The following is a 26,950-nucleotide window of genomic DNA, read 5'->3' on the forward strand; positions in this document are numbered from 1 at the left end:
TTTTTGAGAGGTTTTTGCTATAGGGCACATGTGCTCGCCAGAAAGACAGAGAGACAGAAAGCAAGAAATCAGCCCCCTGGGGGATGGTCACACTGCAATCCCTTTTCCTCCATTCTTCTCTCAGGATCTTGGGCATGCATACCCACACACCTGGCATGAGTTTAAGCTACCAGGTCTGGGACTCGATCTGCACCATGGGAGTCCAGTGACATAGCCATTATGCCATCTGTTGGTCCTGTTTCTCACTTTCTCTCTCTCTCTTGCTCTCACTATTGCTCTTGCTCCGTCCCTTTCTGGTCAAATTAAAATAAGTAAATAAAGTTAAATAAAATAATTCTAAAAAAATTGTATGCATCTAAATGCTGCATGATGTTATCATATAAATCTGTAAAATTGATGGCCAGGATTATGATGGCTTAGACATCAAATAGAATAAAATTAATATTATTTAGAATTTTCAGTTTAAGAAAGATTCTCAGCCCTAAAGGTCACATACAAACAAAAATGTTTTTATATTCAAGGAGGTCAGTTTCGATGACCTAAAGTAAAAAGTTTGTTTTTCAACACAAATGGAAAATTGAAATGGCCTAAGTTTAAAGCAGTAATTTTTTTTAGAAATACTGCTTCATTTGATTCATATTTGTAGTAATATAGCTTGATATTTTCCAATTTTATTTTTTATCTAAGTGAAGGTTAAAAAACCCTAAATATAAAATTCAAATAACATGGAGAGTTGATCATAGTAATTTATCCATAGAAGGAAATTCATCCCATGCCGGCTTTGATTTCAATAATTTTTATTGAAGCAATGGTTATTCTGTTTTCCTCCCTCTTCTTCTTCTTTTTTTAAACCAATATTTGACTTTCCTGGTAAAATAATCCTAGAAAAATGTATTTCTATACTGAATATTCTGACTCTAGAGAATAAAGTAATTTAACAGAGTTTCTCACACCAGGGATTAAAATGGATGTTAAAATATCCACTGAGGATGAAAATGAATACAAAGACGAATCAGGCATGACGTTCAGAAATGGAAATAGATGAGTGATGTTTCTATTTTATTGTCTTTGTAAATAAAATGAATTGTGCCTTTGGTTTTCATTTGCCATATGAATTGATTGTTACAAGTTAATGACTGAGGAAATAGAATTATAATTTTTGAGAATCAGTGAATCAACAGCATTTTTTAAGAAGTCAGTGGAAGTATTTTAGAAATTCTACTGAGTTTACTTTCCTCTATCCTCCAGGGCATGTGCAGGCATCTCTGTGAGAAGAGAGAGGTGTCAGCATTTTAGAAACTTATATATACACCTTTTTTTCATATCAAAGTAGTCCTGTAAAATGGAATCATTCATCTTTGAGCTTATTGTTTTTCTCTTTTCATAGGCCTTCTCTGTCTTCTTTCTTCCCTCTTTCACGGTCTTTCTACAGCTTCCCTCTCTACCCCACCTCCTGCAGTGTCTCAATTTGTACATTTCCAACAAAAGTGGGATAGACTGGATCATTTCATTTATACTTTATTGTGAAACTGTGTAGGTTGAGATCTGCTATGTACCAGCAATCACTATAACATTTGATACTCATTAATCCTTATTAATACTATTGATCCAGAAGTATTGGATGGAATCTAAGGGCCAAATGTTTATCCTACTGAATCTTGAGGTGGAATTTTATATTTTAAAAACAAAGAAAGAGGTTAATAAAGGTTAAATAAACTTGGACGAAGTTTCTGAGTTGGTAACTAATGGACCTCAAGTTAGGATAACATGAAATCTATACTCATCCACTACACCACACAATTGGGCAAGTTTTAGAAACTTCCTGTTTTGCAAACCATCACCATGTCTGGAGTAAAAATTTGCTTCTCCTGCTGAGGTAGACAAAGCCATTAACCTGGGTCCAGCCCACACTGAGCAGATAGGCATCCTGTTCCTTCAGATTGCTGGAACAGTAAGGGTCTACCACCTTGCCCAATGTCTTAAGATGAAAAAGAGTAAGAGAAACATTGCCTAATCTACTTTTTTTCACTTTTTTGAAACCCAGTGATGCCACGCTTTGCTGAACAAGTAGAAGTCGCCATTGAAGCCCTGAGTGCGAATGTACCTCAGCCGTTTGAGGAGAATGAGTTCATCGATGCCTCTCGTCTGGTGTATGATGGTGTTCGGGACATCAGAAAAGCTGTGCTGATGATCAGGGTATGCGAGGCCTCTAGAGAGGTCAAAGCTTTTCACAGGGTCCCCAAAGTGTTAACTCTCTTATTTATTTATTGTCTAATTGTGGAAATCTGTCTGGTTCCTGACTTTCTCAGACAAGGTGGACTCTTTACTTATAAAGAGATGAGAGATCCCACCAGGCCTATATTAGCACTGAATATGTGAAATGGGAAACCCTGTCTACTCCTTGTATGTAGTATTTCCTAAATGGCGTATAGACTTAAGCCTGCTCTTTTCTTTCTGTGCTCCTTGCTAACACCGTCTTCCTATCCAGGTCAGAAAATCATAGCCTTGAAAGAAATAAAGATTATCCAGTTTAGTAGTGTTAAAATAATGACAATAATTAATAATAAGAAGAATAAATAAGCTATAATGATAACAGTAGTTGTTATTATACAATTATAAACTAATACATAATTATACTCCTCAAATAAAATCCTGATATTATAAATAAGGTTATGTAGCTTTCCATAAAATATCTCCACCTCTCCTACCCAACCATCTTCCTATGCTTAGAACTCTATTTGCAGGTAAATGTGAGTTGTTCAGACCATTGTTGATGTTATTACATGCAGAAATAGGCCGAAAAAATTTTATGTATAAAATATATATATATGTGTGTGTGTGTGTGTGTGTGTATGTATTTATATATATGTGTGGTTTTTTTTTTTGTGTGTGTATATATATATATATATATATATATATATAGTCATGATTTTTCCAGCAACCCAATATATGTAATATGTATGATATGTGTGTGTATATATATATATATATATATATACACACACACATCACACACATATATACACACACACACCTATATATAGATATATAGGTGTATATATATATAGTCTAATATATTCAAGTTAACTACAATGTCACATAGTAATATTTGCAACTTGGTTTGTTCAGCCACAATGTGCCTTCATCTCTCTGTTAAGATACATACTTCACCTCATTTTATTTAGCTGTTGCATAATAATTCATCCTAAGATGAGATTTTTGTTTTTCTCTTTACCTTACTAACAGTCTAATACAGTATTGCACAAACATTTTCATTGGCCAAAGGTTCTCTTTTCAAATCAACTGCGTATGCAAAAGCACAATCGATGAAACAGATACGTTTATTTTGATTCAGGCAGGGATGGGGTTTCTGCAGTCCTAATCCAAAAAGCGTGATGTCCAATAGAAATACAATGGGAGCAAGTTAGAAATTACATTTTTAATTTAAAATTGTCTAGTACACACATTAGAAAGCGAAACAGAAGTGGGTGTAATTAATTGTAGTTTCAGTAATATAGTTTATTTAACCAAATGTACTCAAAATGTTATCATTTCAACATGTGGCACCAGCTGCATCTAATAAAGAGCTCAAGAGTTCCATGTAGCTATGGGCCACTGAGTAAGACAAGAAAGTGCTAGACTGTATCTTTACCTTCATCCTCATCCTCAGTCTTCATTGTAGTTCCTGAGGCTAATCAATGAACCCAAATGGTATATGCTGAGCACACTGAACATTTTCCCTCAGATCACTGAATACCTAAACCAGCACTCCTGTCCTCTGAAAACATGAAACAGTAACAACCAATTAATTCGTTTTCAGTATTTCTCTGGCCAATACATCCCTAGTCTTTCAAGGATTTTATAAATGGTGTTCATTTGCTTCCAAATCTTGGTTTTCTTGAAGCTATCAAACCTAGGCATGGTCCCCTTTGACTGTGGTATCCAGGGTACAGCATGGTGCTTTGGAAGCAATCCCAGGAGCCTCGAGCAATGCATGACTAGAAGGGGGCTGTCCTTTGCTCTGTGTTGACATCCCTAGTTTTCCTGATACATCCTCCAGCTCCTTCCCTTGAGAGCCCAAATACCACCTTCTGATCTTTTGCTCTTTAAGTCTTGACTGTTTTCATGTTAAATGGAAGCCTTTTTTTCCTAATAATCTCATGATCGATTTAGACAGGTCAGAGCATTTCGTAAGTTATATCAGGCAATATTAATTATACTTAACAACGTGGAATTCAAATTTGGAATGGGAGGACTGGCAAGGTAATTAAATCCCTGTTCTTCTCACTTGTCCATCTTATACCTGTCAAACTCTGAGGTCTTTCAAGAACTGACTCAAATGTTCTTTCCCCAGATTTTCTCCCTTATCAGTAATGAACCGATTCTTTAAACAACAACTGTTTCTGTTTGTAACAATACTTATTCTACTATTTATTTTATGAATATTATTTTCTCTAGACTATGAATCTTTGGAAAGTAAAAGCATTCTTTTTTATCTATTCCCTTCAGTATGGTACATTATATTGCATGTAGCCTAATGGTGCATGTGTGTGTGTGTGTGTGTGTGTGTGTGTGTGTGTGTGAAAGAGAGAGAGAGAGAGAGAGACCTAGGAAAGTAGGAAGATGATAGAAGAAAAAGATATGAGAACTGGGGGAAAAGAAAAGAGATGGTCATCAGCCTTTTAAGCTCTTAACAAATTCGATCATTTCGCCCATTATATACTAAGTTGTGAAGTAAGGTAATAGACCATGAGAGTTATGTTTTCAAAGCATTTGACACTAAATCCCTCTATAATCCTCAAGACATATTCCCTCTTTTGCCATTTTTTCTGCTTTGTTAGCCTTCACATTTTCCTGACAACCACTCATCTGGGAGGCTAAGGAGGTTTATAGCCCTCATTCATTTATTCATTCATGAGCTGTAAAAAAACACACTTTTAGATAAAATGCCATATCGTTGTCACATGAAGTGTCATTCCCTCATCTTGACATTTCAAACGATTTGATCAGATGGATTTCACACCACTTAAAATTTAGGAAGAGAGAAATGTACATGATGTACAAATTGTTATTTTTAAAATCCTTATCCATTCAGCATTCAAATGACTTTATTTTGTACGTAAATCGTTTCTTGGTTCCCCTTCTGAAAATAATGACTAAGTCTACTTAAATAAAATCTAGTAATATCATACCAAATCAGGAAGAAAACAATTAGACAAATGGACTTGTTTCTTTCTCAGCAAACCTGACCATGGTCTCTCCCAAACTGTTGATTATACTTTGAAATAGAAAGAAATCTCTTGTTATTTTTTTTCCCTTCAAAAATAGATGTAGAAAGGACCTTGAAGGGTCATATTCTCCATCACCTTGCCACTCAGCGATCAATGCATATTTAATGGCAGTGTTGGTATCTGAGTGCTCCAGGCCAGCTCTAGGCAACCCCCCGAAGTAGACAAAGCTGCCCTTCCTATCTTCTGCCCTCACCTTTCAGGACTCTGCTTCTCTCCTGGAGCAGGTCTACTCTTCTCCTTACTTCATGACACATTTTTTGTTTGTTTCTTGCTGAGGCATGTCCTCTGTGATCTATCGGGTACATAGGAATTTTCTGATTATCCCCACAAGGTAGTTTTTAAAAAATAGGCAAACCTGGAAAACCAGTGAACAGTCATTTTTCATTATTCACACTAGGTGCATTCTGTCATTTCCCTGTGAACCCTAAATTACTGAATATGGAACCATATAGACAGCCTTGTTCTATATGTGTTTTTATTTGAGGATACCTTTTAAAATACATGATTTTTTTTTTCTTTCTTCCCCACCTCCCCCCTTAACACTAAAGGTGCAGCCAGCAGAATTAACTGATGCTTGAGCCAAGCTTATCTAACAGGTTTCTCTGTTGGGCACATCATAACCTTCTTGCATTAGGGAACATTAGACTATTCAACACTACACCTAGGGCCCATTTTAAGCAGAGAAATCACAACAAAGAGCATTCCCCCCAAAATGTGGCACTAAATAAGCCACAGAAACTGTACTTGTTTATAGTATAAGAGCTTAAGCAAGAAGGCAGAGTGTCATGTTGGCCCTTAGCTAGGAATATGCATATTGGGTGACTCAGATTTTTTACCCTCTTGTATGTCCAGAAATATCTACAAAAGCAATATGAATGTTTATTTTGGGGGATACAAATACATTTTAGCAAATAGGCAAATTTATAAATAAGGAAACACAAATAATGAGGACCATGTATACATTTAATATACAAAGAGTTAAACATTTAGCATTGGGAATTAGGATACGTGAGTAGAGTAGGAGGTGGTAATATCTTGGTGTCAGGAGATCTGTACTCCACAAAACAGTAATTACTTCTTCTAAGAATAACCCTGGAAAATCTACAATAATATCTTGACACTAAACTTTGTAATTGGAACCCATTAATTTGGTTGTGTATGATACTTTCAAAACCAGGGCAAGGAAATTACAAGGCCTGGGATAGGTTCAGATAAAGGTTTATAGTTTAACTTCATGTCTTTTAAACTGTGAGCCAAAGTGCCTTGGAGCATTAGAAGATATTTTAAAATGTCAAGGGTAACATATAGACAGACATCTCTTAGATTCTGTGGGAAATGTTAGCTGGAGATAGTTAAGGATTTAAACATTAGGTTAGTATATACCTTTTGTGATATCATGTATTGTGAAGCTAAGTTTGTATGATCACTATGATTTAAAAAAAGTCTGAAAGATAAATGGGTATGGGGCCAACCCCATAGCACAGTAGTTAAGTGTCATACATTGGCACCTCGAACACACATAACTAACCAGTTCAAATCCTGATTGCAGCAGCTTGAAAAACATGGCCAGAATTTGTGTATGCATGCCCAGATTATAGCATGACTGAAGTTCACAGGAGGGTGTTTCTCTTTTCTCTCTCTCTTTCTGAGGAGTAGATACACTCTCAAGTGAAAAAAAAAAATTGAAAAAATCAGTGAGTGTCCATATGGATTCCACGGTTTGAGAAGTGGTGTAATACCCAACAGGTAATGAGTTGTTAGGTAACAGAAATATGTAAGTTGATTTGAGCAAACTGCATAATTAACAGAACTATAGGAGTTTTTGTTTGTTTGTTTTTTGTTGTTGTTTTTGGTTTATTAAATTAGCAGTACCTTGAAAATATTTCTTTTTTTTTTTTTTTTTTGGAGAGGTTTTTGCTATAGGGCACGTGCGCTCACCACACAGACAGAGACATAGGGACAGAAAGCGAGAAATCAACCCCCAGGGGGGATGGTCATGCCGCAATCCCTTCTCCTCCATTCTCCTCTTGGGATCTTGGGCACACACGCACTCGTGCCTGGCGTGAGTTTTAAGCCACCTGGTCCGGGACGTGAACCGCGGTTGACTACATGGGAGTCCAGCGACATAGCCATTACGCTAACTGCTGGTTCCCTTGAAAATATTTCTAAGACCATGAGGGTACTGTGAAGCAGTAAAGTTTAGAATCTATAACGTAACTATTTTTGAGTCATTAGCAGGCTAATTACCTTCCCTGTACTTCAGTTTAATTTTCTTCAAAGAAAGGCAAATATTACTGCCACTAAAAAGGCCTAGCATAGCCCTGACCCTTGGTAGATTCCTAAGAAGTATTGCTTTCCTTCAGCCTTCTGGAATGAAGTAAATCAGCAATATTATCAAAATTGTAGGGATTGGAGTCAGAGTATCCTAGCTAGAAAATAAGGGGTTGAGGGACCAGCTATTGGCGTAATGGCTATGTCACTGGACTCCCATGTAGTCGACTGTGGTTCAAGTGCCAGACCCGGTGGCTTAAAGTCACACTGGGAGCATGTGCATGCATGCCCAAGATCCCAAGAGGAGAATGGAGGAGAAGAGATTGCGGCATGGCCATCCACCTTGGGGGGTGATTTCTCGCTTTCTGTCTCTCTCTGTCTTTATGGTGAGCGCAGATATGCTATAGCAAAAACCTCTAAAAAAATAATAAAAAAAGAAGGGGTTGAATAAAAGTTAGTAATTATTTATGTGACAACATTTATTTCCTTAGTATATCTTGTCATTGTCCTGTTAAACAGCATGGTCTCCTAATGTCTTAGTTTTTTTGTTTGTTTGTTGTTTTGCTTTGTTTTTAACTCAAGTAATTAAAAACAATTTAGTATGCTTTTTAAAAATTGAGAATTCAGTCTTGTTATTTATTTATCAAATATTTGTTGAATTTCTACTAGATGCCCCACATTATTAGGGATGCCCTAAATATAGAGGTAAATAAAGTAGACAAAAGTCCATAAATCTGAGAAATTTATACTGGTAGGAGATAGAAATTGTACAAGTAAATTCTGGGTTATTGGGAAAATCAAGATGCAGTTTTTTTTGGAGAGGTTTTTGTTATAGGGAGTGTGCACTTGCCGGAAAGACAGAGAGAGACAGAGAGGTAGAAAGCGAGAAATCACCCCCCGGGGGGAATGGCCATGCCACAATCCTTTCTCCTCCATTCTCCTCTCGGAATCTTGGGCATGCATGCACATACGCCCGGTGTGAGTTTAAGCCACTGGGTCCGGGATTCAAACTCTGGTCGGCTACATGGGAGTCCAGTGACATAGCCATTGCGCTAACTGCTGGTCTCAGTCATGATGCATTTTTTTCATAGAAAAATATGTTATGACTTTCCTGACGAACTAATACAAGTCTAATATTGTGACATAGAAATATTTAAGATAGTATAAAGTGGGTAGAGTTCAGCGTGGACGCAGATTTTATGAGCAATGATAACTGAGAGTTGATAAAACATTTGGAAAAGGAGGAGAAAACAAGCCCTAATGGTGTTTGGAGGGAGCACTTTTCCAGCAGAGGGAATGGAAGGTATGAAGGCCAGAGTAGAGCGCTACACTGGAGGACTACCAAGTGAGTGAGTTGAAGGCCACTGGAGCGTTCTAAGTAGGAGAAAAGAATGACCTGATTAGACCCTAAACAGACCACCAGACTATGCTGGAGAGAATACAACCTACAGCACAAGGGAGAAGCGGGGAGGTTCATTAGGATGCCTTCAGAGTAATTCAGCTAAAATACCAGTGGCCAATCACTCCTAACGAGGGGGAATTTTTTTTTTTTTTAAACAGTCTTCAGGAGATCTCTAATAGTATTTTCTAGTCTGCAACTCATTCCAGTGGTGTCAAGCTCTGTTGGGGCATTCTCCTCTCATGTGTCACCAAACTCTCCTTGCAGCCCACATTCTCATTCTTTTCTCAGTGAGACTCTTGTGTACCTCGGAGCCTTTTCTTTAAGTGGGCCTTATCATGATTTACCCACATGTTCAAGTGAATCCTTCAACAGTGGCTTATTTTGCTTTTCAAAAAAGCAAATGAACTTGGGACCAGCAGTTAGCGTAATGACTATGTTGCTGCATTACTACGTAGTCGACCATGGTTCGAGTCCCAGATCTGGTGATTTAAACTCACGCTGGGCGCATGTGCGTGCATGCCCAAGATCCCACGAGGAGAATGGAGGAGAAGGGATTGCGGTGTGGCCATCCCCCCTGGAGGGTGATTTCTCGCTTTCTATCTCTCTGTCTCTGTCTGTCTGGCAAGTGTATGTGCCCTATAGCAAAAACCTCTTCAGAAAAAAAAAATAGGCAAATGAACTTTTGAATGGAGGCTGTTATTAGATAATTGAGCACTAGCAACAGGTGGATTGAGTATTTTGCAACTCACATATGGTATGACCCTGGACAGGTCATGTGATCTTCAGGGGTCACACTAATCCCATAGGCTCTTCAGTGGTAAAGGATTTTAAAGCATCATATTTATGTGTGCCATTTTGCAGCTAAGACCCACTTTCACCTCCTCACCGTTGGATAGTAGTACTACCAGGAAGTCAGGAGTAGACCTAAAGTGTTTCTTGTCTGTTGTAAAAAGGCCCTCCCTGAGAATACACAGAGCAGAGCTGAGGCTTGCCTCTCTGCATCTCACCTCCAGTGAAGAAGTAACACACTTCATGAATTTGTTTACCTTACAATAGTAAATAATAATACAGGTGTATTCTCCCTGAATCCTGCAGATGTCCTGTAATTTATCACATGCCCTTTAATGTATGGAGATCCTTGATCAGCCGAAAAATAACACTCATGTGTTTAAAATGAGTGATCCAAAAAATAACAGCATGAGTAGGAGACACATTTACATGTAATTAGCAACTGCACATGCACAGAACTATTTATATGAAGGCCTTGGATGGGTTTGCTACATGTTTAAGGCACATGAAATATTTTAAGCTCATCCATTTGCCTGGTGGTATTTGTGATGGTTAAAACCATAGGCTGTGGAGCCCTTAATTTGTCCTCCAGTTCTGGCACTTGCTATGTGTCACACCTGGAGAAATTTACTTAACAGCTCCAAGACTGTTCATATATTTATAAAATGGAGATTAAATTTATCATCAGGTTGTTATAAAGGTTAAATCCTTGGGACCAGCAGTTGGCATAATGGCTATGTTGCTGGACTCACATGAAATCAACTGTGGTTTGAGTCCCAGACCTGGCAGCTTAAACTCACACTGGGTGCATGTGCATGCATGCCCAAGATCCCAAGAGGAGAATGGAGGAGAAGGGATTGCGGCATGGCCATCCCCCCTGGGGGGGGGGAGGTGATTTCTCACTTTCTGTCTCTCTGTCTCGCACATGCGCCCTATAACAAAAACCTCTCAAAAAAAAAAAAATCCTTAAGCTGAACTTCTATCCCATACTGGGTAGTGAACAATGATTGCTATTATTTTTACTGTTGCTGTTTAAATTAGGTATTATGCTTTGTTAAGCATAGTAATTATCACTATCCTTAATAAATTTTGTTTAGCTTTATAATTTGTAAAGAATTTTCAAATACATCTGAGTTTAGGAGTCCTATGAAACAGACAGAGAAATAGAGATTGTAATCACCATTTTTTTTGAGTGAGAAAACACAGAAACAGCAAAATTAAGTGACTTGCTGAAGACATGAAACTTCTGAGTGGTTGAGTTGGGTCAATAATATTTAAATCCTTTGGGTCTACCTCCAGTTTTTTTTTTTTTTTAATTTGAACATTTTTCCACTTATGTTTTTGACTGTCATTTGAAATTTTTAATTTATTTTTGTTCTTGGACCATAGTTGCTTGAATAAAAGCTCATCCTTATCAGCCTTGTGCTGCCAGGCTGGGACTGTCATTGACCCATCTAAATGCACTGAGTGGGGCATACTTGGACACTGTACTATAGGCACCATCATGCTCTGCTTTTTTCTGTTGAGTGAGGTTTTTTATTTCACTCTTCTCTCTCCCTTTCAAGAACTAATGATGAAAAGTGCTTGTAATCTTGTCATCTCCTCTGTCAGCAGAATTTACCGCCTTGCCGTAATTGTTCTGCAGTACGCTCCAAAAGAGTGAGGAATGATCAGAGAGGATTGTCTCTGTCCACAATGAAAGTACAACCAGTTATTTGAACTGGGTTCTGCCCACCCTGCCTTTATATTAGTTAATTAAATATGGAAACAAAACCTTTTCCTTCTCCCATTTTTTTTAACATGTCTATGAATGAAAACTGAGCATCATAGATGACTGAGTGAATGTTAAAAAGGTTGATGGCAACAGAGAAGGAAAAACAAGAGTGATACTACTAAAGCTTGGGAAATTACTAAGCATAGCGTGATATTGGCATGAAGGACCCCATTTTATGCCTGTCTGACCGATCTCAAGGCTTCATCAATAATCACACCTGATTAATTACACCGAGGAAGCCAAAGAAGCCAGCAGAATAAAAATGTGCTTTTTTGGACAAAAATGGACAACTGCATCCTTAGTACTGCTTGTGGTCTGTTCCTTTCTTTTGAAAGAGTCCAGGGATCTGATTCCACTCCCTGCCGAAGGGAGTTTGTAAAGACCACCACCTTTCAGGCTATTAGCTGTTGAACTGGGAATCTTACACTGATACAAGGTGTCCTCTTTATGCACCGACCTCTCCAACTCCCGAATATGTCCCAAGTTAACAGAGCTTGATAATTTAGAGTACATGATACAAACTGCCTGAAGTAGAAGCCTTTGAGCACAGTGTGAACTCTCATGCCTCAGTTTCCCTACCCATAAAAATGACAATAGTGTTTACATCAGAGACACTATTTATGCTGCTAAAAAAATCTAATACAGTTAAGAGAACTGCATGAGTTTACTATAAAGCACTCAGAGAAAATAGTGACAGAAACTAGCATTTTTAAAATATTTATTTATTTATTTATTTATTTATTTTGAGAGGTTTTTGCTATAGGGAGCGTGCACTCGCCAGAGAGACAGAGACAGAGAGACAGACAGAAAGCGAGAAATCACGCCCCAGGGAGGATGGCCACGCCGCAATCCCTTCTCCTCTATTCTCCTCTCAGGATCTTGGGCATGCATGCACACGCGCCTGGCGTGAGTTTAAGCCACTGGGTCTGGGACTCGAACTGCGGTCAACTATGTGGGAGTTCAGCAACATAGACATTACGCTAACTGCTGGTCCCAGAAACAAGCATTTAATGAATGTTATCTATTATTATTACTGTTAAAGGAGAGGAGAATATTGCTGTTGTTCCTGGGCTTATGGATTCATTCTTACCTTTTCCTCAACACTGAATTTATAGATTAGAAAGGGTATTGATCTAATTTTCTTAGCCCCAGTTTTTACCTAATTTGTAATGTAAAAACAAACAAAAAAACTACAACAAAAACAACTAATAAAGAGCAATGTAGGCCCTTGAGCTACCCTTTCTCTCTCCGCTAGGGCTCACTCCGACCTCTCAAGAGTGTACTTTCACTTTTACTTAATAAAATATCCTTTGCTTTAGAAAATAAAAAGGAGCAATATATTTGGTGTTGGACACAGTTGGGTATTAGGTCTACATACTTGCTCTGTTGCTGACTAAATCTAAGACATCCTGTATATTGTTTAACTTCTTTAAACTTTGTTCTCATCTCTAAAGAAAGAATGAGTCCTCCTTTGTAGTGCTGGTCTGAACAAAACTGATATTATGCGTGAAGGAGTTATGTAATCCTTAATGGCTATATGGTACTCGGTGCTGTTAAAAACAACTTGTTGAATGTATTGAACTCAAATTTCTAAGTAAGAAGAATGACAAACATTTAAAAAATGCATTTTATGCGCATGATACTCCATATAGAATACATTACTTAATCTTCATAATAATCATGAAGGTAGTTGTTGTTTGCAATGCCAATTTACAGAGGAGAAAACTGAAGCTGAGAGAGCTAAGACATTGCTCATGGTCACACAGGGATTCATATTTCTCAGTCTTGACTGTAGAATCTATACTGTCACCTATGCACTGTGTGGCTCAGTGCCCAAATCAGATATTTCATTAGGTTTGGCCATTGACCTGGCAAGTCTTAATCCTTTTTCTTATTGAGAATAGAAGAGCTAGAAAAAACACAGGGGCACTAGAGAAGTACAGGCATAATTTATGTTGTTGATGGTTATTTTCTACTTTCCATAAATTTGGATGGGTAGAAATAATGCACAAGTATCATTTTCTTAAAATTAGAAAGCATGGCATAGCAAAAGGTAAACTTAGACTTGCCACACCTGCAGGAGGAAATAATAAAGTTTTCTTTTTCCAAAAAGATAAATTAGGGTGGCTTGATTTTCCTGACTTTATTTCAGCTAATACCTACCTATGTAGCTAATCCAAGATGTAAGACATTATAAGTAATTTCCTGGGGGGCTATTTATTTAGCCTTTGCAATGAGCATTATGTGGCTAGGGGTAGGGTGAGGGTAATAAATTTAAAATATGCTGATATTCTATTTTTTTTTTCCTTTTTATCTTTAGACCCCAGAAGAACTAGAGGACGATTCTGACTTTGAGCAGGAAGATTATGATGTGCGTAGCCGAACAAGTGTTCAGACAGAGGATGACCAACTCATTGCAGGGCAGAGTGCACGGGTGAGTGGATATCTGGGGCACTGATTTGGTGTACAGGGGCAGTGCTGACCAAAATGGTTCAAGGGATTTTATGAACTCTAAAGACTTGGGAACTCTGGGAACCAGCAGTTAGCATAATGGCTATGTCGCTGGATTCCCACGTAGTCAACTGCGGTTCGTGTCCCGGACCCGGTGGCTTAAAACTCACACCGGGCACGTGTGCATACGTGCCCAAGATCCCAAGAGGAGAATGGAGGAGAAGGGATTGCAGTGTGACCATCCTCCCTGGGGGGTGATTTCTCGCTTTCTGTCTCTCTGTCTCTCTGTCTGTCTTGGCGAGCACACGCGCCTTATAGTGAAAATCTCTCAAAAAAAAAAAAAAAAAGACTTGGGAACTCAGGTTCATGACTTAGAAATCTGTGTTTTGGGGGACCAGCAGATGGTATAATGGTTACATCACTAGACTCCCACACAGCCAACCGTGGTTTGAGTCCTGGATCTAGAGACCTGGAATTCACACTGGGCACATGTGCATGTGTGCCCAAGATCCTGGAAGAAGAATTGAGGAGAAAGGATTGTGGGTGGCCTTTCCCCCCGGGGGGTGATTTCTCTCTTTCTGTCTCTGTTTCTCTGGTGAGCTCATGTGACTTATAGCAAAAATCTCCCTTAAAAAGAAAAAGAAATCTGTGTTCTCATCTGGGGTTGAATTAATTTATATTTTACACTGTGAAAATCACCACTGCCTGATGGCTCTTGATTCCATCTAATTCCCTTTTATTGCTCGCTTTAAATATATTGTAGAAGCCATAGCAAAGCCAACTCTTATGTGTACAATGGGTTTTGTTGGTGTTAGGTATCATGAGTAGACAGTAAGCAGACAGAAGATGCTTCAGTGTTCAGATTTTGCATTGACACAGTTACCATTTTCTCTTGAAATCTCCAAGCTTGCTAACAACTCAAGAGGCAATGACAAATGGAGCATCAGAGTACTGCCTTGTTATTGGCTGGACAATTGCTCCAGTAACTTTGCCATAGGTTCTGTAGTATTCAAGACCATATCTTATATAAAATTGGTTCAAGGCCATTAGATAAAGAAAACTCTTTTCTGCCACCCAGTACCTATTTATGGCTGGGGCAATAGCCCTACATCTGTCTGTCATGTTTTAGAAAAAGAAATTCCAGAGACATACTGGGAATGTACCAGTTTAGGCCATGGAGCAGGAAGCAGCAGAGAAGCTATAGTTCTACCTGACATTTTAGTGTGCTGTGACACTGTCCACCAACACAAGTGGTTCAAAGAGCATCCTGGAATTGGACCAGATTAGCTGTGCATCCCGGATGTAGGTAATCAAGACGGGTGATAGGGGATGAAATACCTTGCAGAAGAGGGTGAGATATTCCTCACATGAAATACTCAGTTTGCATAGAGTTAAAAAAAAATCAAATTATGATATCACTGAGAATTAGATATTTTAATTCTGCAAGTTAAGTTTACTTAAGAGAAGATAATGAACAGGAATCCTTGGCAATAGAGGTGGCAGTTAGGATGAGGATTAGGAAATCCCAGAGAGCTCACATTACTATAGGAATTGTAAAAGAAGAGTACAAAAAACAATCTATCAGAAATTAAAATTGGATTTGAAAGGGAGATGTTGACCAAGAAAGATTTTGTACCTAAAACCCAAATTCTCTCATGTGCTTTATGTCCTAATTTTCTAGCACAATCAAATGATAGAGAGAGATGGATGGACATTGAGAAGAGAAATTCCATAGTAAAATTTAGAACCTTAAAGACATTTATTTTAGGGACCAGCTAATGGTGTAATGGTTTCATTGCTGGACTCTCAAATAGTCAACCATGGTTTGTGTCCTCTAACCCAAAGACTTAAAACTCACACTGAGCGTGTGAGTGCATGTGTGTGTGTGTGTGTACACAAAATCCCAAGAAGAAAACGGAGAAGAAAGGATTGCAGCATGGCCATCCCCTCTGAGAGGGGGATTTCTCACTTATTGTCTGTCTCTCCAGTGAGCACATGTGCCCTAAAGCAAAAATCTCTCTCTAAAAAAACAAAAAACAAAGACACTGGCTTTGATTTCAGACAAACCAATGTTACTCATAAAGGGTAGAGTTAGGACCATCCTCAAAGTTATGTGTTGCTTGGAACCAGCAGTTGATATAATGGCTATGTCGCTGGACTCCCATATAGTCGACCATGATTTGAGTCCCAGGTGCATGTGTGTGCATGCCCAAGATCCTGAGGAGAGAATGGAGGAGAAGGGATTGCAACATAGCCATCCTCCCTGGGGTGATTTATCGCTTTCTATCTCTCTGTCTCTCTCTGTCTTTCTGGCGAGCACACATGCCCTGTAACAAAAAACCTCTTCAAAAAAAAAATTATATGTTGCTTAATTTTTCTAAATTTGAGCCTTATAATCTGTAAAATATGAGTAATAGGCTTACTTTATAGAATTCTCTTAAAGATAAAATTACTTAGTATTTATGAAATAATGGGTAGATCAGGTGACATACAGTAAGTGCTGAATAAAGAATGACTTTTTAAAAATTTTTTCTTTTCCTGGAGAGGTTTTTGCCATAGGGCGTGTGCGCTTGCCAGACAGAAAGAGACAGAGAGACAGAAAGCGAGAAATAAACCCCCAGGGGGGATAACCACGCCACAATCCCTTCTCCTCCATTCTCCTCTCGGGATCTTGGGCACACACGCACATGCGCCTGGTGTAAGTTTAAGCCACCGGGTCTGGGCCTCGAACCGCAGTTGACTACATGGGAGTCCAGCGACATAGCCATTACGCCAACTGCTGGTACTAAGAATGACTTTTATAATTATCATCCTTTGGTAGAAAAATCTCTTCTGATCACATGATTATAGTGACTGGAAAAAGTACATAAAAGAGCACATAACCTTTACTTTGAAAATTCCTTACAGACTCTATTCCCTCTATAACATGTTGAAAATGGGGAAAATCATCAAGTTGAAGATCTTTTGAGGTTGTGTTACATAACCCCAAACTAATGAACCAACCAAATCAATTAATCTTCCAAATGAACTAAAACCAGCATTTTTATGTCAATGGAAAGGGACAAGTTTGAGTAATTCATCCAAATATTAGTCAAATCAAAGCCAATTTGATTGACTAACTGTAACTAAGTATAGATACAGCCCAGTGTTCATTGACTAGTTTTCTTAAACACTTAGACATGTTGTGTGGCCATTATCTTGCTTTATAGTCACCATATTATCCAAATAACATAATCAGTCTTAGTTTTTATAAGGAATAGTGTCCCAATGTACCCATTTCATGAATCTTTCTTACATTCGACAGTAAGTCAATGATGATGAGTGGAAATAAAATTGAAATAGCTCCTATTTTTATTGTCTCTTCCTTTCTTCACACTATTGTCTTTTTAAAAGGGCTTTCCAGCATGATTATGAGTGTGGTCCAAGATAGTAAGAACAAAGTCCTTCTCATCCAGCACTTGCTAATTTGCCTTTGAGGTCCTCCATGTGGTCTGTGTGATTAACTTGCAGCAGACAGCATTACTTATTGAGTCAGCCTATTTTAGCCTGTAATTATATGATGACAAATCAGAGACATAGAATTATGGCTGTTAAGTTGGAAATAAGAGGGTACTTTGAATTGCTGAGATGATAGATGGTTGAACTTTTGACCAGAAAAGTGTGATAAGTTGGTCAAAATTGTGGAGGAGGCAAACTTTGCCTTTGACAGAAGCATTTGCTCTTCCCAGCAGCCAGTTCTCTCGTTAATGGACTTATTTTGGGTTTGCATTCAGATAAATTCTTCCTCTCCAAAAATGCTAAATTAATCTAAAAGGAGATTAAAGTGGGAGATAAGCTTTTAGTATCATCCTCCAACATTGCTTTTAAATTCTATAATTGCATTATTTCTTATTTCCTTTATATGTCCTTATCTGCTACTCCTCTACCACATGACCAAAAAGGGGGGGGGGAATTGTTAAATTAAACTATTCTGGCCTAAAACAGCCATTGTACTCCCACACTTTGGTTCCTATGGATAAGTCAAAATCATACATGTTGGGCTGTTTTTTGAGCTGGTTGCTAGGTCCCAACCCATTACAGCAGCTAGGCTTCGGTCAATCACAGGCATCCTGCCTTTTAAATCATATTCATGCAGACAAACGTCAGAATGTAACCAATGATTTCTCTACCTCACTTCCTCACTGGCGTATTTTGTACGACACTTTCATGTTCTACCGACTTAAATGCTAAGCTGACCTCGAGACTAGTTGGAGTTGTCCGGAAGTCTGGGGACAACTTCCCAATTTAAATCATATTAAGATTTGCTCTATTAAATCTCTTTTCTATTAAATTGGTTTATTTTTCTTTTAACATATAACAGGGAACAGGAAGAGTACAAGAGAGCAGGAATGGGAACGGGAGTGAGAATGGAAATAGATGGTGGTGATCTGGTAAAAGATGGAGTTGATTTACCCTTAATTATAAAGGTTTTTAAAATGTATTTATTGTTTTCTTTCATGAGGGACCCAGAGACAGACAGAGTCAAATGTCCTCAATAGGATCTTACCATGCTATGATCCTCCCCCCAGCCTTTCTAGACAACCAGGACTATGAGTATCATCCAGAATCCAGACCTGGACCCCATCTGGCTCATGTGGCACACAGTGGCACCCCTACTGCTTGTGGCAGCATGACTGTTCCAGATCGTACCCTTTGATCCTAGATGTGACATCTTACAAACTGTTTCTTTCCTTTTTTTTTTTTTTTTTAAATGTTTCTTATAAAGAGTTAATATAGTTCAAATTTGTCAGTGACAACTTTTGGACACTTAACCTTGGTGATAAAATATTTTATTTAGAGTCACCCAGACCTAATGTTCCATCTGGTCACGCTGAAGCTGTGGGCAACTCTGTTAACCTCTCCATGCCCCATCTCCTTGCAGATAGAAGGGCAATACAGAGCATTCTACCTCATTAGGAGAAATACAGAATAAAATGTCTTACAGGATTTGCTGTATAATTATGTAATGATCATTAAGTTGGTGATGAAGATGATGATGTGCTTATAAAAGCTTGAGGTGGTCACTTATTAAAAGACTAGGCAAATAATTTAACATGAAGGAGCTGAAAGTTCAAGCAATCATAAGCATTTTTACTTGAATTAATGGGACAATTACTTCAATTTTCTAATTCACTTCACAGCCTAAGACTGGTAAGGGTCAAAGGGCCCACTCCTTAACTACCTGTATTCAGGTAGTGAATAGGGGTCAGCAGGTCATGTGGTGGTTAAAGTGCTAGACTCTCACATGGCTGACCATGGTTCAAGTCCCATCGGCTTGCTTTCTCACTTTCTCTCTCTATCTCTCTCTCTCTCCGATGAGTGCACGTGACCTGTAGAAATCAAAATTTTAAAATGATAATACTAAATAAAGGGTCAGCAGATGGCTTCATGGTTACATCACTGGACTCCCACTTAATCGACCATAGTTTGAGTCCTGGATCTAGTGGCTTAAAACTCATGCTGTGTGTGTGTGCATGCCCAAAATCCCAAGAGGAAAATGAAGGAGAAGGGATTGCAGTGTGGTCATACCCCCTCAAGGGTGATTTCTCACTTTTTGTCTCTGTGTCTTTCTGGCATGCACATGTGCTCTCTTTCTGGCATGCACATGTTAATAATAATAATAATAATAATAATAATAATAATAAATAGGGCCAGCAGATGGTGTGGTGGTTAAGGTTCTAGACTACCACGTGGCCAACCCTGGTTCACATCTTGGAACTGGTGGCTTTCTTACTTTCCCTCTCTCTCTCTCTCTCTCTTTCTCTCTCTCTCTGTCTCTCTGGTAAGTATGTGTGCCCTGTAGCAAATTTTTAAAAAGAAATAATAATGATAGAAATAATTAAGTAAGTAATGTCTTAAAAATAATATGTGAAACTTTAAAAAACAATAAAACCAAGTGAATAGAAGTGAGCATGATGAGTTTTAGCACTGACAATCATTATTTATAAACATCTTTGTACTCGAAGCTTTATCATTAGATTCTCCCTCTGTGTTCAAGAAGTGAACACTTGTTGGTTTGGGCATCCATAGACTTCAAAATGTATTTCTGCTAGATATTGGAAAAATAATCATTTGAAAAGTGAGTTGAGATTTAGAATGAAGAAAAGATTCTGGGCTATACAAGTGGTTTTTTGCCCGTGTCAGTGATTAGCACTTTTGTTTAAACAGGGAGGTTTTCTAGCATTAATCACAAAAATCTGGTTAACGATTGAGAGGAAAGGCTAGAAGCTTGGTGTAGGGGGTGGGAACCCTTGTGGATTCAAAGTTCTGATGCCACCACTCTGAGACCCCAGGTCAGCTAGATCAAATATCTGGAGAGCTGAGTCTGGCCACTGTGATTAGAAGCAGTAGAAACTCTCAGATGGCCCCAGTTCATCCATCACATGCCAGAAGCCGGACAGGACACTTGTCCCCTTCCTCTGGACCATGAAAAGTCATCTTTTTTCAAAGTCTCTTAGTTTGAGGGGATGGACAAGTACATGTTATGTATTTTGTATTGAATTTGATTTGAATGTAGCTGGCCTCTGCTTTTCTTTTCTCCCTACCTAGACTGGCTTTAATGTGTTAACATTTCAAACTGCTGAGTTACATTGATAAGACCTAATTAAAACTCATGTGTTGAATTTTAATTTGATTAACTTGCAAATTTTGCAGTTTGTGATCTACTGTTTATAGATAACCTTTTTTTAAATTCCAGTTTCAGAAAAGGTCAATTATGAATTTTTAAAAGCCAAGAGCATTTTAAGATATTTAGGAAAAGACTTCCGCTCATCGATAGCTATGTAAGCAAAAGTAATGTAACACCACTTGCACTCAGGTCACACGCCATTACATGCATTATGCAGGTTAAACACCCCGGGAGTCAAAACAGCGTCATCTTTTGCAAATCTGCTTTGAAAGGGCCAGTTTTTCTTCAGAGTTGTGTTCTTAGAAAACGCTGGCAGTTCTGGCAACTTCTCTTGAACTATGTTGATGCAGTGAGTGGAAAATGTTTAATCAGTCAATCAAAAGATTATTTATTGAGCTCCCATTCTGTGTAGGATGCAGAGGCTTCTAACCTAAGGGAGCACATAGAGAAAGCAAAGGTAGGGGATTAATTGGAATTAATTAGAGAGCAAAGTCATGCAGTTAATATTCTAGTGCTAAATTGTGTAATGGAAACTCAAGTGCTGTCGTTAACAGAAGTGTATACCATTCGATGCACAAATTCACTCGATGGGGACCAAGAAAGGTGCATTGCTTCCAATCTGGGGTTTAAATATAGAGTTTTTAGTTCTAAAGTAGTTTTGCACATTATTTTACAGAGAAGCACTTAGTGAATCCATTGAATGATGTTGGTTTATGACAGGTGCCATCTACATACCACATAGCCTTGTATGAGGAACAAAAGTAAATCTAGGGCAACATTAGTACAGAAGACAGGGATGCTTCAGGAAATAATTTATGTTTAATTTCTACAAAAGCAAACATAGCACAACTGCAATGTGGTAGCTGCCTTGTTATTAATAAAATATTGCAAATGTGAGTTTATGACAAACTTTTGTAGATTAAGTATCTTATTAAATACAGTTTGTAAAAGTATTTTTTAAATAATTTTCAAAGTGTCGTATTTTAAATATTTTAACTACAGTATTTGTACAAGTCTGGTTTTAAAAATATGTATTATGATTTACACATACAACAGAGACACATACTACAATATATAAAGTCACACACATGCATGCATGGAAGTTAGTAGACATGGATACCTATGAAGATATAGCATCTGGGCAGTCTCTAGTCCAAGGATGTCTTATTCAAATCAGACAAAGATGCTTCTTCCTCTGGGCAGATAAAGATCCAGTAGTACCATGCACAGCCTGGTGGGTAGTGCTTATGATTTCAGCAACCCTTGCCCTACAGACTGGGGATCCTTGGGCAGCGCGTGTCAGCTGCATGGCTGTGCATAGAGATCCAGTTGTACATAGTGGTTAAGAATGGTTTTAGTGGGTCCAGCAGGTGGCATGAGGGTTGAGGTGCTGACTCCTACATGGCCAACTGAAGTTCAAGTCCCTGTGGCAGCTTGAAAATCGTGCTGGGTGCATACCCAAAATCGCAGGAGGAGAATGGAGGATTGTGGCATGGCCACCCCCTCTGGAGGGGTAGTTTCTCACTTTTCTTCTCACTGTCTCTCTGTCTATCTGACAAATGCACATGCTGTATGACAAAAAAAAAAGAAAAAAAGAAAAAACTTAAAAAAAAAGAATCATCTTAATTACCTGGGTTTGAATCCAATTCCTGCCACTTAATAGGTTTTGTGATATTATGAATTTAATGCATTTCTCTGGGCCAAGATATTATTATTATTATTGTTGTTGTTGTTGTTAAAATGTTGACATAATAGTATTGGAATCATTAAGTAAACTGAATTATTTTAAGTACATAAATTTCAATACGGTACCTGGGATACATACATGTACACCAGGAGTCATACCAATTTTCTATTTGTAGATAGGACGATTCGTAGATATTTTTCTATTTGTAGAAAGTTGTAAGACTCTAGGTCATCTCTTCCTTTGATGGCAATTAAGTAATAAGTTAGAGGTATATGTGGAAAGGAAAAATAATGACAAAAATGTTGATAATGTGTTAGCAATAATTCTGTATATGTTTCTCTCTCTCTCTCTCTCTTTTAGCAAAACATACATTATTTTTATTTACTATCAACCATAACCTTATAGGTAATTATCTACCAGTCCTAATTCATATCGGAAGAAATAAAAGAGATGATTAATGTAAAAATGAGATCTTAACCCTGGTCACTGAAGAGCTCTGTTGAGCCAGTTTTTCTGAGCTCATGCCCACTGAAATTTCTTTTAGACCTTAGCTGTCTTCCTCCAATTTCGTCACACTAGATGGAGCTTGACAACATAGGTAGCAGTTGGCTTGTGTTATTTTATTCTTCCACTGGAAGGAAAATGCAGATCTCCCAGATCCTGCTCTCTTGTTCTCTCTTCTGGAGAATACATGTGTCCCAGAGCCAAGAGGCAAGTAAGCTGCAGTGCCTATCCACAGGTTGTTACCTGCCATGCAGGTCTCATGTGGTTCTGGGAGGAAGTGATGAGGTGACCTCAGGCATTCCACTCAGGACCTGCGACATCAAAGATATTTAACCAATACAGTTGATTCTGATTATTCACCCTAGTGATGTCCCATGCAGGCTCCATGAACACATAATTAGCAAACACTTAATCCTTGTTTCTAGGGAAAATAAGTTAGGTTCCTGAGAGCAGCAAGTCACTAAGTGTTCTTCAGCCTCTTGCTATATAGCCATGCTGACTGGATACTTCTGTTTACACCTTCTTTTATGTTTATAAGCCATTAACTTTGAACTCATAGTCAGCAGCACTAAGTCATACCAACGAAGCTCATCTAAGTGCACATCCTTCCTCCACAAGGCACGGTACAGCCTCATGTTCCCTGGTTAGGGACACTAGGCAGCACTTCAACGCTACACTTGGGGGATATTGTACACAGCAAAATCACCAATGAAAACCACCGAGATACAAAGAATGTGGCACTAAATAGACCGCAAAAAGCACCCTTGTTTACAGTATGACAGTTGAGAAAAGAAGGCAGAGAATTGCCTTGTTCAACCTCATCTGGGAATAAGCACATCAAATCTTTTTGCCACTCTGTCCACATTTGTGAAAGTACCTCAAGGATCGATTTTGGGGTAACGAATACATTTTAGAGAGTAGGCAAGTTCACAAACGAAGAAACTGTGAATTATGAGAATCTGAAAGGCAGACTGTAGTTTTTTTCTTTTCTATGTGCTTTAACCCAGCAACTACTGAAAATCAACCTTTGCTTCCTATAACTCCTCTGTCTACATATTCAAAGGTTCTACAGGGATCAGTGGGCATGCAGGATTTCCAGAGAGGAGGAGGAAGAGGGCAGAGGACAAGCCTGCCATACCTGAAATGCCCCAAGTGGGGGATTTTTATTTGGGATCTCTGTATAATGCTTGCTACCTTCCTTCACACCCATAGAACGTCTCCCCTCTCCACCCCACTCAGATGCTCAGATGTTGTTTAAAATTCCTCTCCTTCCCAGTGACAGAAGGCCTTTTTTCATTTTCCCCTTCTCTGAACAGATTTCAGTGTTGAAAGAGGTGCATTCTTTCATCTGGTAAAAGTTTCCTGAGACCAAATATAAAAATTGTCAAGAATAGATTCTTTTGAACAAGCATATGTCATCAAAGCAACAGAACAGTTCTATCGCTGTCAGTGTGCACATACCTTTGGATTTCTCTGTAGTTTTCGTTACATGGGGTTGGGGATGGGGAATTTGGGGACTTCAGCATCTCACGCCCTTGGCCTCCGTGGGATGGAGGAGATGCACTTTCCAGAATGGCAGGGCAGTTCAGAAAGCTCATCAGGGTCTGGCCCTGCCATCTACAGGAGGCAGCTAACAGTCTGTACTTTCTTTGTCACCATTAGTCATGCTTTTTCTTTAACCCACACAGGCCATCATGGCACAACTACCGCAAGAGGAAAAGGCAAAAATAGCTGAGCAGGTGGAGATATTCCACCAAGAGAAAAGCAAGCTGGATGCTGAAGTGGCCAAATGGGACGACAGCGGCAATGACATCATCGTGCTGGCCAAGCAGATGTGCATGATCATGATGGAAATGACAGACTTCACGAGGTGAGGCCAGACAGGAAGACGATCTTCTCATTAAACCCAGAAGCAGAGCAGTGTTATGAGTATGTCAAGTCCTGCTGATGCTGAAAAATTAAAATACTACATCAAAGCAAGAGGGTGGCTTTACAAATAGACATGTAGAGGTCAAAATAATCTGGACTTACTTTCAAGCAGAGAAGCCTTTTTGGTCAAGGAGAACAGATTCATTTTCGTAATTATTATTGTTTTAATTAACTGTCCTAGGGCTGTCATAAAATCCAACCCCAGGGGGTTGGTCAGTCTGTGCTGTTCTGCAATATGTTTAAATATTATTCTGAAGATGAAGTGAATTAAGGAAAATATGTGTATATGCGTGTATGAGTGCACGTAGGTGTAAAATATATTGCGATGCCAGTTTCTGATCTAGCTTTAATTTCAGCTCACCTTTTACTTTTCCATACAAAGAATCAGGTACAACAATCTAAGATTCCATAATTTTAACAAGGAAATTAAACCTTGCATAATTATCCCTTTAGCACTGGGTAGTACTTTTGGTAAATCAGGAGACGAATCCGAATTTTCTCAGGAGCCTTTTCATCACCAGGGATCATTCCTGTTTCTGTCACTGCATTTTGGTCCTGGCTTTAAAGGAAGGTGACATTTCTGCCTTTTTTTTTTTTTACCACACAAAGGGCAAACTAAGCAAGAGCAAAACTCAAAACATCCCTGAATTTTGAGTCAGAATATCAGGTCATTTTGGACCACTCTTTTACTGTCTGTTTATTTGTAAAATGACACAATAATCCTTGTCTTATCAACATCCTTAAGTTTTAAAATCTAGAGAGATAATATAATGCAAGTATAAATTAGGCTGTCATAAAAAAATACTCTATTGTTTTACTGTAATTTTTTTTTTTTTTTGGAAAAGCACAGACACACATATAGGTGTTTTATCTATTTGATGTGATGTTTGTTATTAAAACTACATAAGATTAATGGCAATGTGGGAGATGATCTGTAGAATGCTTATTGGATGCTTCTAGTAAGAAAAGTCCAGAATTAATTATAGGTTATTATAATTAATATATATAAAATATATATTTATATATATAATTAATATATAAAAAATATGGAACAGCTCAACGTCATTCTCTTTAACCCTTTGCCTCTGGCCAATGAGTACTAATGACACTGCTTGGCCCTTTTTTCCAATATTTTTAAATTGTTTTTTACTCTAGTGGAATGACTTTAGTGTTGTGAGGGTGACCTTTGAGACTTTTAAATGCCATTGTATTCATTAGAAGTTCACATTTTTACATTGGTTCACCTTTGTAGGCTTCACAGATTTATTCTGCCAAAAAATGATAGTAGAAAAAAGTCTGAGCCATTATTTAAGTCTAAATTTCCTGCAAATCAGACTGTCATGGTAGCCTCAGTCATTGCGTCTCAGACCTGTGATGACTTGATTTGCTTGCTTTTCAACATTTTATTAGTACTCTATCGGATGGATATTATGCAATCCATTAATACCGTCACTTGAACAAATAATCTCATTAGTTATAAGTGAGTAATGGATGTAGTCATGCTGCTAGTTTAGATGAGGGGAACGTTTTATAATTCTCCAGATTATATATAACTGCGGTTACAGCACAGTGATATATGTGAGGGGTCTTGTTTGATGAAGTTAAAAAAGACAGACTTTTTATTAGTCAAAGTATAGTCTTAAAAGTGAAAAAGAAGGCAGCTCTGGTTTCTGAGGGATTGCCTATAATCTGTACTGATTTGAATAATGAAATGTCCAGGATACTGTTGGTTATCATTTTTACCAATGCATGCTGAGTAGGTTTGTGCTCCACTGTGATGGCACAGGGAGGAGGGTGGTCATTAATGACTAGAGAACCAGAGGAAGGGGTGCATTGGCAGTGCAACCTGGGAAGGAAACCAAGGCTGCGCTGCTCTCTCCAATTTTTTGCAAGACTAGTGGCCTCTCGACCTCACTACCCTTGGCCTTATGCATTATTTTTATTACCTTTGCATTTTCCACCTCAAGCAGGAATAATTTCAGCTCCTCACCTCTAAATATTTCTATGTATTATTTTTCTCTTATGTAAAGGAACTACAGATAGAGGGGATTAAGAATCAAACTTCTCAATTCATGTTTAAAGGGGACTAGGTGTATGCCAACAGGTGGCATGATGGTTAAGGTTCTGGATCCCACATGGCAAACTCCAAGGTTCAAGTTTGAGACCAGGTGGCTTGAAAAACACA

At 38.4% G+C, this 26,950-nt stretch overlaps 1 protein-coding gene across 2 annotated transcripts in view; it reads left to right on the forward strand.

Annotated features, from left to right (window-relative positions):
- Positions 1–26,950, forward strand: part of CTNNA2 (catenin alpha 2) — a 917,008-nt gene that overhangs the window by 830,726 nt on the left and 59,332 nt on the right. For both annotated transcript variants that reach the window (XM_027768558.1, XM_027768559.1), the window contains exons 7-9: positions 2,045–2,196; positions 13,848–13,961; positions 24,525–24,706. In XM_027768558.1, the coding sequence (XP_027624359.1) occupies positions 2,045–2,196; positions 13,848–13,961; positions 24,525–24,706 (448 nt within the window). The remainder of the gene's footprint in view (positions 1–2,044; positions 2,197–13,847; positions 13,962–24,524; positions 24,707–26,950) is intronic.

Source organism: Tupaia chinensis, unplaced genomic scaffold (assembly GCF_000334495.1).
Source record: "Tupaia chinensis unplaced genomic scaffold, TupChi_1.0 Scaffold146837_1, whole genome shotgun sequence".
Taxonomy (NCBI): Eukaryota; Metazoa; Chordata; class Mammalia; order Scandentia; family Tupaiidae; genus Tupaia; species Tupaia belangeri.